This window comes from Dendrobates tinctorius, unplaced genomic scaffold (assembly GCF_039654945.1).
Source record: "Dendrobates tinctorius isolate UK_male_01 unplaced genomic scaffold, ASM3965494v1 ptg000251l, whole genome shotgun sequence".
Taxonomy (NCBI): domain Eukaryota; kingdom Metazoa; phylum Chordata; class Amphibia; order Anura; family Dendrobatidae; genus Dendrobates; species Dendrobates tinctorius.
In genome coordinates, this window is record NW_027361918.1 from 4,314,718 (window position 1) to 4,332,012 (window position 17,295).

At 47.7% G+C, this 17,295-nt stretch overlaps 1 protein-coding gene across 4 annotated transcripts in view; it reads left to right on the forward strand.

The window, feature by feature from the left end:
• KHK (ketohexokinase) overlaps positions 1 to 17,295 on the forward strand; it is a 64,107-nt gene that overhangs the window by 7,066 nt on the left and 39,746 nt on the right. For 3 of the 4 annotated variants that reach the window (XM_073557759.1, XM_073557758.1, XM_073557756.1), the window contains exons 2-3: positions 7,187 to 7,357; positions 16,452 to 16,568. In XM_073557759.1, coding sequence (XP_073413860.1) covers positions 7,266 to 7,357; positions 16,452 to 16,568 — 209 coding nt within the window. In that variant the 5' untranslated portion in view covers positions 7,187 to 7,265. The remainder of the gene's footprint in view (positions 1 to 7,186; positions 7,358 to 16,451; positions 16,569 to 17,295) is intronic. The other variant, XM_073557757.1, reaches the window with a different exon arrangement.

Sequence of the window (17,295 nt, forward strand, 5' to 3'; positions counted from 1 at the left end):
TTTAGTACATTCAGCTATATAAACCACATAGTTTGAGTTACAATTTAAAAACTCTTTGATCTTATATACCTTACTATTAGTGGCATTAGAGAAAAATATATAAGATACACATGCAAACCTACTACAGGTCTATTGTGGATAATGCATTGGGGTATACCTGTGACTAAGTGGTATATGTGGTTTAGCTGATATTCCATAGCTACTCTGAGTCTAAGAGCATATCTTTATTTTGACTGTGCTCTAACAGTTAACGGAGTGTCATCTGGGCATGCTTGAGGGTTATACCCCAATGCATTATCCATAATAGACTTATAGAAGGTTTGCATGGGTATCTTTATCTTGATTGTGCTCTAACAACTAAGTAAGTGTCATCTGAGCATGCTTGAGGGTTATACCCCAACGTATTATTCATAATAGACCTGTAGAAGGTTTGCATGTGTTTCTGTATTTCGATTGTGCTTTAATAGTCAATTAAGTGTCATCTGAGCATGCTTGAGGGCTACACCCCAATGCATTATCTACAATAGACCTGCAGAAGGTTTGCATGTGTACCTTTATTTTGGTAGTGTTTTAACAGCTAATTAGGTGTTATCTGGGCATGCTTGAGGGTCACACCCCAATGTATTATTTACAAGAGAGCTGCAGAAGTTTTGCATGTGTATCTTCATCTGATTATGTTCTAACAGCTAACTGAGTGTCATCTGAGCATGCTTGAGGGTTATACCCCAATGCATTATCCACAATAGACCTGTAGTAGGTTTGCATGTGTATCTTATATATTTTTCTCTAATGCCACTAATAGTAAGGTATATAAGATCAAAGAGTTTTTAAATTGTAACTCAAACTATGTGGTTTATATCGCTGAATGTACTAAATGCGGCTTAAAGTATGCAGGATCCACTATCTGTAAAGTAAAGGAGTGAACACCTATATGATGTCGGGTAAACTACTACTAGGAATGTTTTTATCTGTCAGAAGTAAAATGCTTTGTTTATAACAGGGATTTATCTGGTTTGAAGATTCATGCAGCGGAGAGGATTAGAAGAGATTTATGAGGTGGAGACATAGAAAAACCTTTAAGGAACCGTGAGGCACATTGGATATATATGCTTGATACACGTGTTCCTCTGAGATTAAATTTAAAAAGAAGGAATTTATGCTGTACTATTGAATTTTTGTATATATTTCTATTATGTTATGTATTAATGTGTTTTTGTGTTTTTTCTTTTTTTCTCATTTTTTTGATTTTATTATTTTTGTGTAAATTGTTCACTTCTGATTAGATCACCTGTGACAGAGTTTTATATGTGGTTCAGCTGATATTCCACAGCTACTCTGAGTCTAAGAGCATTTGGGCTCGAAACGCGTACAGAGACCTGGAGAATATCCCCATGCGGTGAACTTTGTTGCCGTTACTTGATCACAAGCAGCCATGAATGTATTTTAAACATGATACAATAAAAATCCTGGATTTTAAATTTCTCGAGCTGGACCTTTCTTCCTTTTCTTGGAGTCATTATACGTCCTGGCAGAGACGTGTCCGCGCTCAGAGCTTTTCAATAGTTCTTACGAACTTACAAGAGGTGAGCTGAAATTTATCTTTTTCAGCTCAGAACTACCAACCCTTATCCTGGGAGACTTCAACATCCCCATTAACAGCCCTACTTCCACATCTGCATCCCAGCTTCTATCACTAACCACTTCTCTAGGCCTCGCACAGCTCTCAACCTCTGAGACACACAAGGACGGTAACACCCTTGATCTGGTCTTTATCCGGCTCTGTTCAATCTATTACCAAAATAATTCACCTCTTCCCCTCTCTGACCACAGCATTCTCTCCTTCACGCTCACAAATCCACGCCCACCCCAGCTCATTCCTACCTACCACACATTCAGAAATCTACAAGCCATTAACCCTCAGACTCCCTACACATCACTGTCCCCAATCTCCTCTTTTTTCTGTCCTGATCTGACTGTTCATCACTACAACAACACTCTCAGAAGCACCCTTGACCAAGTAGCGCCCCACACCCTCAGAACCTCCAAACACAGAGTAAAACAGCCTTGGCTCACATCACAAACTCGACTTCTCCAGCGATGCTCTAGGAGTGCTGAACGCCTATGGAGGAAAACCCGCACATCAGAAGACTTCATCAACTTCAAATTTATGTTAAGAGCCTATAACGCTGCCCTTCACCTGACCAAACAGACCTACTTCACCACCCTGATCTCCTCACTAGCCAACAACCCCAAGAAACTTTTTGACACCTTTCACTCCCTCCTGAGGCTGAAAGCACAAGCCCCTATAGCAGACATTTGTGCTGATGACCTGGTGTTAGGCGTCGGGTTTCTTCCCCTGCACAGGAGGAATCCCGAGCCTTGCCTTCTGCGGTCTCCCATTCATTCCTGTAGACTGAGCCCTCGCGGGCAGGGTCCTCTCTCCTTCTGTACTTGTGTGTGTCTTGTATTGCTCATGTTTATTGTACTTGTCTATATTTACCCCTTTTCACATGTAAAGCACAGTGGAATAAATGGCGCTATAAAAATGTATAATAATAAATTCCCAGTTGCAAGGAAGCTGCTCAGCAAAGACGTCGATCCCGGCGTCTTGCTCAGCCTGGTGTTGTCTGCTTGGTTGCTGCTGCCACCCCTGGTTCAGCCTTAGCAATCCACAATAGCCAGCAACGAGCAGCTCCTGGGACTGTCCGTCTTTCGGTCTACTGAGCATGCCCATGGGACGACCTCTCATTGGATGTCGGAGGTCACATGCTCAGGTCCTGTTGATGCACCGATTGGTTCACTAGGAAGGCTGCAACTATAAAGGGTTCTCATGGCTGCTCGGCCATGCGCTATTATAGGAAATAATTACAGGCCATGTGGAGTGAGTGTTGTATGAATGACTCATTATGAAACCCCTACTCTTGTTATGCTTGTGTTGTGTAGCCTTGTCTGTTAGCGCCCAGGCTGAGATGCAGGTAGGAGGCAGAGTCTGAGACTAGCATCAGCTTCAAGTGGTGGCTTGTCTGTACGCCACGGTGCACTTGGTTGGCACTCTACTGTCGCCAGCGTCCAATAGTGGCAGGTGCGACGCCGCACACTTAGTAGGTCTAGAGGGACTCTGACTCCGTGGAACAGAGTTCTGTGACCATATACTGAGCACTCACCTTGCCGAGCTCTGTGAGCTTTAACAGGCTCCGGCATTTATGTTCCGCGGTAGTGCGGCTCTGTGAAGTAACAGAGTTCGCCCTTGACGTTAACCCGCGTGTGTTCCTCTTTTATACCACCACATAGCGTCCGCTATTACCGAGCAGCAGTTTACCACCTCTGCACGGTGGACCCCGGGCTGCGAAAGCACCTTATCACCATCTTTTATTATTTCGTGCATTCCGCCAGCCCTAACACCTGGCCTCCCACTTTATAGAGAAGATAGATAATGTCATATCCCTCCCTGCATTTCCCCTGGCTCACTCTCCACATTTGATCCCAACACAGAAGTCTCTAGGCTCTTCTCTTCTGCTCCAACTACATGCACTACTGACCACATTGTTGTGAATTCTCTTTCTGTCTTCCCTCTGGATATTACTGAAGGTAGTGGAGCTGGTCAGATTGACAGAGGGGTTGCGAGTTCTCTTTCTGAGCTCCCTCTGGTGGTTACTTGAGGTAGTGGAGCTTATCTGGTTGACAGAAGCTTGCCACCTGATAATGAGGATGACGATTGGAGATCTGGGGTTTCAGATTGGGATTTCAGACAGCCGACTCCCTCTATCCCTGCTGGTGATTTTCTTCCTGTGCCTTCTGAGGTCTGATGTCTCCTGCTCTGTCCCTGTATGTTCAGCTAAGTGTTCATTTGCTATTCTGTTTGCATTTGATCTGGTTTTGCTATCTCTGCTTTGTGCAGGTCAGCCAGCTCCGGCTGGGGCTGTGCTGAATCACCACCCATATGTTACTGCTTGTGCCAGTTTGTTTTGTCCCCTGTTATATTGATCTCTTTTTGCTTTGCTTTCACAATACACCAGAGTGCTGATATAGTGGAGGCGAAGTGTTTTTTTTGCATCAGACGTGTTGGACTTTTTGCACAGTTTTTTGCGTGATTGCAGACAGTGTCTTTCCTTTCCTGTCCTTTCTAGTTAGTGTGGGCCCCATCGTTTGCTCAGCCTATCTTTCTATCTGTGTTTGTGTTTTCATCTTGTGTCACCGACAATATATGTTTGGGGGCTATGTATTCCTTTGGGGTCTGCTCCGGGGCAGTTTAGATCTCTCCTTTCTTCCTTTAGGCTTAGCTAGCTCTCCGGCTGTGCCGAGGCGTCTAGGATCATCATAGGTACGCTCCACGGCTACTGCTAGTTGTGTGGATAGGATCAGGGGGTCTGCAATCCGCTTAGTTACCAACCTCTCTGGTTTTCTGTGGCTTAGCCTGGGCCTGCTATCCTCCTCGGTGACCCATTCATAACACCACATCTCCAGTCTCTCTCCAGTTGTCACAACTCACCTAACTGCAACCTTTAATCTCTCCCTCTCCTCAGGCATTTTCCCATCCTCCTTCAAACACTTTATCATTACTCCATTATTAAAAAAAAACCTCGCCTTCGACCCATCCTACACAAACAAATACAGACCAGTCTCCAATCTCCCCTTCATCTCTAAACTCTTAAGAGAGCCTTGTCTACTCCCGCCTTACCCGTTACCTCTCCACTCACTCCCTCCTAGACCCTTCACAGTCCGGCTTCCTCCTCCTACATTCAACAGAAACTGCACTCAAAGTGACCAATGACCTTATGACATCAAAATCTAACGGTGACCACGCTCTGCTCATTCTTCTCGACCTATCTGCAGCTTTCAACACTGTTGACCATCCAGTCACTAGGCATTAAAGACACTGCTCTCTCCTGGTTCTCTGCCTATCTCTCTGACCGCTCCTTCAGTGTTTTGTTCGCTGGCTCCACGTTATCTCCTCTTCCTCTTGCTGTCGGGGTACCTCAAGGCTCAGTCCTTGGCCCCCTTCTCTCTCTACACGGCCCCAATTGGACAGACCATCAGCAGATTTGGCTTTCAGTACTATCATTATGCTGATGACACACAACTATACACGTCATTCCCCGACCTTACCCCCGCTGTACTACAGAACGCCAGTGACTGTCTGTCCGCAGTCTCCAATATCATGTCCGCTCTCTATCTGAAACTCAACCGCTCCAAAACTGAATTTCTTCTGCTCCTTCCCTCCCTCCCTAAATCTGACATTTCCCTCTCCGTGGGTGGCACCATAATAACTCCCCGGCAGCAGGCGCGCTCTCTGGGTGTTATGTTTGACTCCAATCTCTCCTTCACATCCCATATACAATCTCTTGCCCGCTCTTGCCCCTTACACCTAAAGAGCATCTCTACAATCTGCCCTTTTCTCACCATGGAAACAACAAAAAACCCCACTGTCGCCTTGATCCACTCCCGCCTGGACTACTGCAATGCTCTATTAATTGGCCTCCCCATTACTTGACTTTTCCCTCTCCAGTCCATCCTTAATGCAGCAGCCAGTGTCCTCCATCTGGTTAATCGGTACTCGGACGTGTCCTCTCTTCGCCAGTCGTTACACTGGCTGCCCATTCATTATAGGATCCAATTCAAAGTACTTGTTCTCATCCACAAAGCTCTCCACAGTGCAGCACCCCCCTACATCTCCTCCCTCATTTCTGTCTATCAGCCTAGCCAACCGCTGCGCTCTGCAAAAGACTTTCGGCAAACCTCTGCACTAATCTGTACCTCCCACTCCCGACTCCAAGACTTCTCCCGCGCTGCGCCAATTCTTTGAAATGCTCTACCCCAAGAAATTAGGACCAGCCACAGCTTGCAGTTTTAGGTGCTCCCTCAAAACACATTTGTTCAGAGCGGCCTAACATATTCCTTAATCAAAGTCATTTTATGTGTTAAGGCCCCGTTACACACAACGATAATGTGAGCCATATCGTTGCAACGTCACCAGTTGCGTGTGACACATAGCAACGATCAGTTAGCTGATCGTTAATCGTTGCCTAATGGTCTGGGCCATAAATCTATCGTTGGTCTCCCGCTGGGCAGAACACATCGCTGAGTGTGACAGCGAGAGTCCAACGATCAGCGAGCTCCCAGCGCCATACAGCAGACGCTGGGAGCTGATATCCAGGGTAAACAGCGGGTATCTAAGCCTCACAATGCTTAGTTACCCGCTGTTTACCCTGAATATCAGCGTGCTCGCTGGTCCTGATCGCTGGTAAGTCTGTCTATGTGACAGCTCTCCAGCGGTCAGCTATGTCCCAGCGATCCCATCCACGTCGGATCGTTGGTGGGATCGCTGGGATATTGCAGCGTGGAACGGGGCCTTAAGTGTGTATGTAACTTATTCACTTATCTCTTTCTATCCCTCACTCCCTCAAGATGGCTGGGCCACCACTGTAGATACACCACTGTATATACACCCCTGTCCTCTGCATCTCCCCCACCTCATTGTAGAGTGTAAGCTCTCACCAGCAGGGGCGGCTGATTGTGCTTTAATTATTGTATTGATAAAGTTGTTACTTATGACTGTTGTGTTTGAAACTGTTAAACTGGGTGGTAGGGGGGCATCATAGGATCTAGAGAGAGAGACCCCACAGGTGCTAGAGTGAGAGACCTCGGAATTCAGAGAGTTACAAAGACTAAAGGCCCCATTACATTTAGCGATGCACCAGCGATCCCGACCACGATACGACCCGGTCAGGATCGCTGGTGCATCGCTAAATGGTCGCTAGTGAGCTGCCACACAGGCAGATCTCACAGCGACGCAGCAGCGGTTGGAGGTCGTACTCACCTGTCAGACGCGGCGAGGGTGACCGTCTTCCGCCCGCGTCCATGTCTCGATCATCGGCGCCAGCAGTAAGCCGACGACGAGAAATGGACCAGGCCGATCTCGCGCGATCAGCGATAACCAGCGGCGGAGCCGGTCGGAGGCGAGTATCACATGTAGCGGTATCGCTGCTGCGTCACAAAATCGGTGACGCTTTAGCTATATCGCTATGTGTAAAGGGCCCTTAAAAGACCCTGAGAAAGACTGGTAGACCTCCTGTAGATAGAGAGATCTACAGAATCACCAGTCATGACTCTGCTGCAAAACATTCTGCTGACAAAGCCACCGACAGCATGGATCAAAGGTCACACTTTTGTTTTGTTTTTCTTGCAGAGGCAGCCGTAGATTGTTACACAGCATAGTGTCTCCTACGTCCAGGTGTCTCCTACGTCCAAGTGTTGTGCGGAGCAGAATGGGGGAGAAGAGGATCCTGTGTGTTGGACTCGTCTGCCTAGATATAATCAATGTAGTGGATCAATATCCAGAAGAGGATACAGACACCAGGTAAGGGACCCCCACCCCAGTCACAGGGATGAGATGGGCATAGAGGTGAGATACAGGGGATGACATGTATGCACAGTGGCATGTAAAAGTTTTTGCACCTCTGGCCATAATTACTGTTATTTTGAGCACTTCAGCAAGTTGATGATTAAAAGGCCTAAAGTTACAGATGACACATTTCCTTTGTATTTTAGGCAAAAAAAGAACAAACAATATATCTATATTTTCATGTTTTACAGTTTAAAAATTAAAAAAAGGAAAATGTGTTGATGCAAAAGTTTGTGCACCCTGCATGGTTAGTACCTAGTACTGCCCCCTTTTGCCAGTATCCCAGATAGTAAGCACTTTTTTGTAGCCGGACAAGAGTCTTTCAGTTCTTCTCTGAGGGATTTTCCTCCATTCTTCCCTGGAGAATTTCTCCAGTTCTGTGAGATTCCTGGGCGTCTTGCTTCCTCTGCTATTTTGAGGTCTCCTACAGATTTTCAATGATGTTCAGATCAGGGGACTATGAGGGCCATTGTAAAACCTTCAGCTTGCGCCTTTTTAGGTCATCTATTGTGTATTTTGCCTTGTGTTCAGGATCATTATCCATTTGTAGAAGCCATCCTCATCTTCTTTTCACCTTCAGCTTTTTACAGATGGTGTTATGTTTCCATCAAGAATTTGTAGAAATTTCATTGATTCCATTCTTCCCTCTACCCGTGAAATGTTCCCGTGCCATTGGCTGTAACACAACCCAAAAGCATGATCGATTTCCCCCCCCCCCCATGCTTAGTGGTTGGCAGTATGTTCTTTTTCTGAAATTCTCTGCCTATTTTACTCCACACATACCTTTGATCATTGTGTCCAAAGAGTTCTATTTTTTCTTCATTGGTCCACAGAACTTGTTCCCAAAATGCATCAGGCTTGTATAATGTTCTTTTTCAGTCTTCCCATGACGGCACCACGAGAGTGGGGATCTGCCCTTGATGGACAGGAAACCTTCAAGATAAAAAGGGCGGCTCCTCTGTCTGCACCAGTTGGTTTCCTGTCCTTGAATGGAAACCCTCAGTAAGATCGTGGGTGAAGATAGAAAAGGATGCCTGTGCCTCGGACGGTCGAGGTTTGGCAGTCATGGGTCTGCTGCGGCCGTCACCAGGTACCGGTAGTGCCTCGGAGGTCCCTGTGGGGTGCCCTGCCTGAGCGAGTGTGTGCTAACGCTGGTTAGCCACGCTGCCCAGAGTGCATCAGTGCTCCGGGTGAAATTTTATGAAGAGGATGTCGTTGTTAGACAGGGGTCTGCTGCGGCCGCTACCAGGTGCAGGTAGCGTCACGGAGGTCCTTGTGGGGTACCCTCCCTGAGCGGGTATGTGCTGGGCACTTGTGCGCGATGCCTCCATGCTATGCTGCCCGGACGAATAGGCGTGTCGGGTGAAAAGCTGGCAGGTGGCGGCAGAGCTCCTCACCTGTCGACGCTGCAGGGCTTCCTCCATCAGTGGGAGCACTGGCAGGCCGGGACGGAGTGCGCGCCGGAAGTCGCAGCCAGATGACACCGGGGTCAGCATCGTGTACCAGAAGAGGATGCGCGATGACTGACGGCTTCCGGAGGAAGAGGCTGTTCTGAGGGCTGTGCGTGTCTGCCAGCTGTTTCATGTGAGTATGAAAGGGGACTGCCGGCAGGCATTTGGTGGCATCAGGATGAAAGCTCAGCAATCGCCTGAGCAGCTACAGCCACCACATCAGTAGGAGCAACAGGAGTTGCCCCAGTAGCCAGAGAAAAGATTCCCGTCACGACCTCATGAGAGAAGGAAGCAAGCACCCCATCAGCCTCGCCGTTCCAGGAACAGTGGGGGCCACTCAGGCAGCATACAAGGTACAGCGAATGGCCGTCATAGTGTCAGTATGGAGGAGTTTACAGTCTCCAAGGGAGATCTTTCTGACATCATCCAACATCCGGATCCGGTACTTGTGTAAACCATCCAAGTGGTGAATGAACTACGAGAAAGTAAAGCAGACTAATGTCCGGTTTTCTTTCTCTTTCTTCTCTTGTTATGTCTCCTCCGCTCTCTCTTATTTTGTGGTGCGAGGGATAGGGAGTCCCTAGGAGGTGCAGGTCTAAATCAAATCATAGGGAGTGCCCCCTCTGTGGACAACAGTTGTTGAGGTACTCTGGGGTGTAATTCATCTGGACCTGGAAACTTGAATTCATTTAGGTTAGCTAAGTGTTTCCTCACTATCTTTCTGTTTATAGATATCCTGGATTCTTCTATTCCCTTAATAGGACAGTGAAGAACAGTTGATGTTACATTTCCTTTCTGAGAGAAAACAGAATCTCATTAAAAGGGAGTAGGAAAGACCGGATAGAAAGGGACAAGGTTTGGCCTCCCTTAGAAGAAAGTACCCCTTTGTAGAGGAAGCATCCTCCTCTTGGGATAAAGCCCCAAGATTGGACGTGGCGGTATCCAAGTTTTCAAGGAAATTTTCCTCCTGTTTGAGGACTTGGGGGTCATTAAAAGAGGCATTGAATAAAGAAAACTGACAGCTTCCTTAAGGTGGCCTGGCAGTTCTTAGCAGGGGCCCTGAGACCGGCCATCGCAGCCACATGCACTGCCATGTCCCTGAAGGTCTGGCTGGACAACTTGGAGGACCAGTTAGAGCAGCAAATACCGAGGGAGACCATCCTGGCGTCAATCCCAACCATCAAGGGAACAGCAGTGTTCCTAGAAGACGCCTTGGCAGACTCTGTGAGATTAGCAGCTAGATCCGCGTGTGTCCAATGTAGGTAGCAGAGCGGTCTGGCGAAAATGTTGGCCAGTGGACATGCAGGCAAAGATTAAGCTTTGTTCTCTCCCCTTTGAAGGAAAATTCCTGTTCGGTCTAGCCCTCAACGAGATCCTTGAGAAAGCAGGGGATAGGAAGAAAGGTTTCCCTAGAGTACCCTTTCCATCCTTTCAGCCGTCCTTTCAAAAAGGTCGCTATTCCCAAAAGAAACCATTCAAGTACCAGGACAGACCAGGCAGACAGCCTAAAGGAGGGAGAGGTTTCTTCTTCAAAAAGCCCTCCCGGGAGACCAAAAAGCCTTCCCAATGACTCAGTTTCCAAGGTGGGAGGAAGGCTTCTTCCAGTGCCTGGATCCTTCTCATCATAGGATCAGGCCTAAAATTAAAATTCCACACTCCACCCCACGAGAGATATATGGAGACCCCGGAGCAACCATCTTCGCGCAAACAATTATTGCTGGAAGAAATGGTCCTGTCTCTCAAAGAGAAGAACGTATTTGAAGAAATTCCTCTAGGGTAAAGGAAGAAGGTGTTCAACTCATCCCTGATAAAAAAAGAACAAAAAAAAACAGATGCATCTATGAAGACCGTTATAAATTTAAAGGCATTAATCAAATTTTTAGTAGTCCCGTCATTCAAGATGGAGTCGGTGAGGACTTCAGTGAAGGTTCTTTTTGCAGGCTATTACATGGCAGTCCTGGTTCTCAAGGATGCCTATTATCATGTACCTATTCACGAACAACATCGCAGTACAGATTCAGTCACAAATCGGACACTTCCAGGACAGGGCTCTTCCCTTTGGGCTAGCAATAGCCCCCGGATATTTACGAAACTAATTTTGGAAGTGACCGCTCCTCTCTGGCAGAACATATTGGTCATACTGTATCTAGACGATTTTCTGATTGTGGAGGATTCCTTTCTCCAGTGCCAGGAGCGCATCAATATGGTCAGATGCTTTAGCGAAACTGGGATGATGCCTGAACTTGAAAAAATCCAGGTTAGGACCAGTAATGTCACAGGTCTTTCTGGGTCTAGTGATAGACTCGGTCAGACAGGAATGCCGCCTCTCGGAGGAAAAAGAAAGAAACATCAAAAGTCTTATCTAATCAGCTGCAGCAGGTCCGAGAATGTCCCTCAGAAGAGCAATGTCCTTGTTGGGTTCTTTAACTTGCTTGTATGCCAGCAGTCAAATGGGCCCAGTACCACACGCAAAGAGGGTGATTTGAAGACAAGCTAAACCTTCCAGAGACAGTAATCCATACCCTCGGGTGGTGGCTAGGGATCGATTCAACAACCAGAGGAGTTCCCTGGGTGAACGAAATATCCAGGGTAGTCACGACAGACACCAGTCCCTGGGCGTGGGGAGCCCACCTAGATGTCCACTGGCTACAAGAGGCCAGGTCGCAGGAGGAGAGGTTACTCTCTCGAACAACTGGGAGCTCCTTGCATTGGAGAAAGTGTAAAAAGGACTGTTACCTTTTCTGCAGGGCCACCATCTGAGAATACTCTTCAACAACCGGACCACGGTGGCCTATATAAATCACTAGGGGGGACACTTGTTCCCGTTAATTCTGCTTGCAAAGCAAGTATTTTTACTGACAGAAAAACATCTCTCATTATCGGCCCTGCATGTCAGAGGGTCAGAGAATGTCAAGGCAGACTTCCTAAGCCGTGGTCAGCTAAGTCAGGGAGAATGATACCTGAAGAATACGGTGTTCAGTCAGATTGTGGACATCTGGGGTCTGTCCCAGATAGATCTTTTTGCCTCGATGAACAACAGGACGGTCCGGAAATTCTGTTCTGTGTCCAGCAGACAATCCTCACATAGTATATTCCTTCAGGATGGAATGGACCTCCAGACTACTTTATCCCTTTTCCCCGGTGTGCCTCATGCTGGCAGTCTTGATGAAGATCAGAGAAGACAGAGCCAGAATTGTCCTGATAACCCCTTTTTGGCCAAAGAGACCTTGATTGCACTGGCTAAAGACAATGTCAGTATCAGATTCGTGGGTCCTTCCGGAAGATCAGGATCTTCTATCCCAAGGGCCATGTCTACATCCTCAGATGTCTGGGCTGCATTTACCAGCCTGGAATTTGAAAGGTCAGTCTTAGAGAGAAAAGGGTTCTCGGCTTTAATTTAATTTCGACCCTGCATAGTAGCAGGAAGCCGGTGACCACTAAGATCTATGGGAGGACCTGGAAAAAAAATTCCTATCCTTTTCGGGGGGGGGGGGGGGGCAGAAGGGGAAGGAGAGATCCTGTTGACATCTATACTGGAGTTCCTCCAAAAGGGGCTAGAGCTTGGCCTTTCTGTTAGTACCCTTAAAGTGCAGGTTTCATCCCTAGGGACTCTTTACAATTGTGACCTAGCGGGTAATAGATGGGTTTCCAGATTTACACTGCGTGCAGAATTATTAGGCAAGTTGTACTTGAGAGGATTCTTTTTATTATTGAACAACAACTACGTTCTCAATCAACCCAAAAGACTCATAAATATCAAAACTTAATGTTTTTGGAAGTTGGAGTGGTTTTTTTTAGATTTGGCTATCTTAGGAGGATATCTGATTGTGCAGGTAACTATTACTGTGCAGAATTATTAGGCAACTTAATAAAAAACCAAATATATATACCCATCTCACTTGTTTATTTTCACCAGGTAAACCAATATAACAACACAAAATGTAGAAATAAACATTTAACATTCAAAAAAAAAAAAAAAATCCGTGACCAACATAGCCACCTTTCTTTACGATGACACTCGCCTTCCTTCCATCCATAGATTCTGTCAGTTGCTTGATCTGTTTACGATCAACATTGCAATGTGCCGCAGCCACCACAGCCTCCCAGACACTGTTCGGAGAGGTGTACTGTTTTCCCTCCCTGTAGATCTCGCATTTTATGAGGGACCACAGGTTCTCTATGGGGTTCAGATCAGGTGAACAAGGGGGCCATGTCATTATTTTTTCTTCATTTAGACCTTTACTGGGCAGCCACGCTGTGGAGTATTTGGATGCATGTGATGGAGCATTGTCCTGCATGAAAATCATGTTTTTCTTGAACGATTCCGACTTCTTCCAGTACCACTGCTTGAAGAAGGTGTCTTCCAGAAACTGCCAGTAGGTCTTGGGAGTTGAGCTTCACTCCATCCTCAACCCGAAAAGGTCCCACAAGTTCATCTTTGATGATACCAGCCCATACCAGTACCCCACCTCCACCTTGCTGGCGTCTGAGTCGGAGTGGAGCTCTCTGGCCTTTACTGATCCAGCCTCGGGCCCATCCATCTGGCCCAACAAGAGTCACTCTCATTTCATCAGTCCATAAAACCTTAGAAAATTCAGTCTTAAGATATTTCTTGGCCCAGTCTTGACGTTTTATCTTATGTTTCTTGTTGAAAGGTGGTCGTTTTTCAGCCTTCCTTACCTTGGCCATGTCCCTGAGTATGGCACACCTTGTGCTTTTTGATACTCCAGTTAAGTTGCAGCTCTGAAATATGGCAAAACTGGTGGCAAATGGCATCTTGACAGCTTCACTCTTGATTTTCCTCAATTCATGGCAGTTATTTTGCGCCTTTTTATCAACACGCTTCTTGCGACCCTGTTGGCTATTTGCCATGAAACGCTTGATTGTTCAGTGATCACGCTTCAAAAGTTTGGCAATTTCAAGACTGCTGCATCCCTCTGCAAGACAGCGCACAACTTTTGGCTTTTCAGAGTTCGTCAAATCTTTCTTCGGACCCATTTTGCCAAAGGAAAGGAAGTTGCCTAATAATTAAGCACACCTTATATAGGGTGTTGATGTAATTAGACCACACCCCTCCTCATTACAGAGATGCAAATCACCTGATTTACATAATTGGCAGTTGGCTTTCAAGCCTATACAGCTTGGAGTAGGACAACATGTATAAAAAGGACGATGTGATCAAAATACTCATTTGCCTAATAATTCTGCACCCAGTGTATTAAGGCCTGTGGTAGAGCCACATTAGTTCCACCCTGTAGAACCCCTCATGGGATCTGAATTTAGTATTAACTGCGTTAACGGAGAGCCCCTTTGAGCCATTGCTCTCTATCTCAGAGAAGGTAATCACTTTAAAAACCTCTTCAAACACTATAGGCTGGATCTGTTTGCCTCCTCTGACCTCACATTCGGGCAAAGGGTTCTACAGGCTGTGGTCCCTCCCTAAGAATATAAGGGCCCCGTTAAATTTAGCGATGCACCAGCGATCCTGACCATGATACGACCCGTCAGGATCGCTGGTGCGTCGCTCAATGGTCGCTAGTGAGCTGCCAAACAGGCAGATCTCACAGTGACGCAGCAGCGGTCGTTATGTCTCATGCCCGCGTCTGACAGGTAAGTATGTACAGGAGAGATACGGGGATGAGATGTACAGGAGAGATACGGGGATGAGATGTACAGGAGAGATACGGGGATGAGATGTACAGGAGAGATACGGGGATGAGATGTACAGGAGAGATACGGGGATGAGATGTACGTACAGGAGAGATACGGGGATGAGATGTACAGGAGAGATACGGGGATGAGATGTACAGGAGAGATACGGGGATGAGATGTACGTACAGGAGAGATACGGGGATGAGATGTACAGGAGAGATACGGGGATGAGATGTACAGGAGAGATACGGGGATGAGATGTACAGGAGAGATACGGGGATGAGATGTACGTACAGGAGAGATACGGGGATGAGATGTACGTACAGGAGAGATACGGGGATGAGATGTACGTACAGGAGAGATACGGGGATGAGATGTACGTACAGGAGAGATACGGGGATGAGATGTACGTACAGGAGAGATACGGGGATGAGATGTACGTACAGGAGAGATACGGGGATGAGATGTACAGGAGAGATACGGGGATGAGATGTACAGGAGAGATACGGGGATGAGATGTACAGGAGAGATACGGGGATGAGATGTACAGGAGAGATACGGGGATGAGATGTACAGGAGAGATACGGGGATGAGATGTACAGGAGAGATACGGGGATGAGATGTACAGGAGAGATACGGGGATGAGATGTACAGGAGAGATACGGGGATGAGATGTACAGGAGAGATACGGGGATGAGATGTACAGGAGAGATACGGGGATGAGATGTACAGGAGAGATACGGGGATGAGAGATACGGGGATGAGATGTACAGGAGAGATACGGGGATGAGATGTACAGGAGAGATACGGGGATGAGATGTACGTACAGGAGAGATACGGGGATGAGATGTATGTACAGGAGAGATACGGGGATGAGATGTATGTACAGGAGAGATACGGGGATGAGATGTACAGGAGAGATACGGGGATGAGATGTACAGGAGAGATACGGGGATGAGAGGTACGTACAGGAGAGATACGGGGATGAGATGTACGTACAGGAGAGATACGGGCATGAGATGTACGTACAGGAGAGATACGGGGATGAGATGTACAGGAGAGATACGGGGATGAGATGTACAGGAGAGATACGGGCATGAGATGTATGTACAGGAGAGATACGGGGATGAGATGTACAGGAGAGATACGGGGATGAGATGTACAGGAGAGATACGGGGATGAGATGTATGTACAGGAGAGATACGGGGATGAGATGTATGTACAGGAGAGATCCGGGGATGAGATGTATGTACAGGAGAGATCCGGGGATGAGATGTATGTACAGGAGAGATACGGGGATGAGATGTATGTACAGGAGAGATACGGGGATGAGATGTACGTACAGGAGAGATACGGGGATGAGATGTACGTACAGGAGAGATACGGGCATGAGATGTACAGGAGAGATACGGGCATGAGATGTACAGGAGAGATACGGGCATGAGATGTACAGGAGAGATACGGGCATGAGATGTATGTACAGGAGAGATACGAGGATGAGATGTATGTACAGGAGAGATACGGGGATGAGATGTATGTACAGGAGAGATACGGGCATGAGATGTACAGGAGAGATACGGGGATGAGATGTATGTACAGGAGAGATACGGGGATGAGATGTATGTACAGGAGAGATACGGGGATGAGATGTATGTACAGGAGAGATATATACGGGGATGAGATGTATGTACAGGAGAGATATATACGGGGATGAGATGTATGTACAGGAGAGATACGGGGATGAGATGTATGTACAGGAGAGATACGGGATGAGATGTATGTACAGGAGAGATACGGGGATGAGATGTATGTACAGGAGAGATATATACGGGGATGAGATGTACGTACAGATGAGGGACTCGGGCCTTTTGGGTGCCTTCCATTCTGGTGGAGATTTGCTGTTTGTGCCCCGTATGGCCTCCTCTCATCCAGTCTCTCTTTGGCAGGTGCCTGTCTCAGCGCTGGCAGCGAGGCGGTAATGCCTCCAACTCTTGCACCGTGCTGTCCCTGCTGGGGGCCCCCTGCGCCTTCATGGGCTCTCTGGCCCCTGGCTACATCGCAGAGTAAGTACCAGACATCTGTGGGGTGGTGGGTACACATGAGAGTTGAGCAGGGCCTCCATAGCGGGGGGGGGGGGGTGTTAGGGGGTTGGGCCACCACGCTGGGTTAGGAACGGGTGGGAGTATTCTGTAGATGTGTAGATATGGACACGTCCGCTCAGTTACCCCCAGGTGCTCCCGGCTCAGATGTCACAGTGAGACACAGTTGAGCAGCCACCGAAAACTCCTTTCTCCATTTTTCTGTGGATCAGGCAATTTGTATTCGGATAATGTGGACATGCACCTAAGCCACTCTGTGTCCCCCGTTCTCCTGGGCATCGGCTTCTGTCCCTCCGTCTTCCTTGACACCGGCCACTTTCTCTTCGTCTTCCTGGGCATCGGTCTCTGTCCCCCTGATGTCCTGGGCATCGGTCTCTGTCCCCCTGATGTCCTGGGCATCGGTCTCTGTCCCCCTGATGTCCTGGGCATCGGTCTCTGTCCCCCTGATGTCCTGGGCATCGGTCTCTGTCCCCCTGATGTCCTGGGCATCGGTCTCTGTCCCCCTGATGTCCTGGGCATCGGTCTCTGTCCCCCTGATGTCCTGGGCATCGGTCTCTGTCCCCCTGATGTCCTGGGCATCGGTCTCTGTCCCCCTGATGTCCTGGGCATCGACCTCTGTCCCCCTGATGTCCTGGGCATCGACCTCTGTCCCCCTGATGTCCTGGGCATCGACCTCTGTCCCCCTGATGTC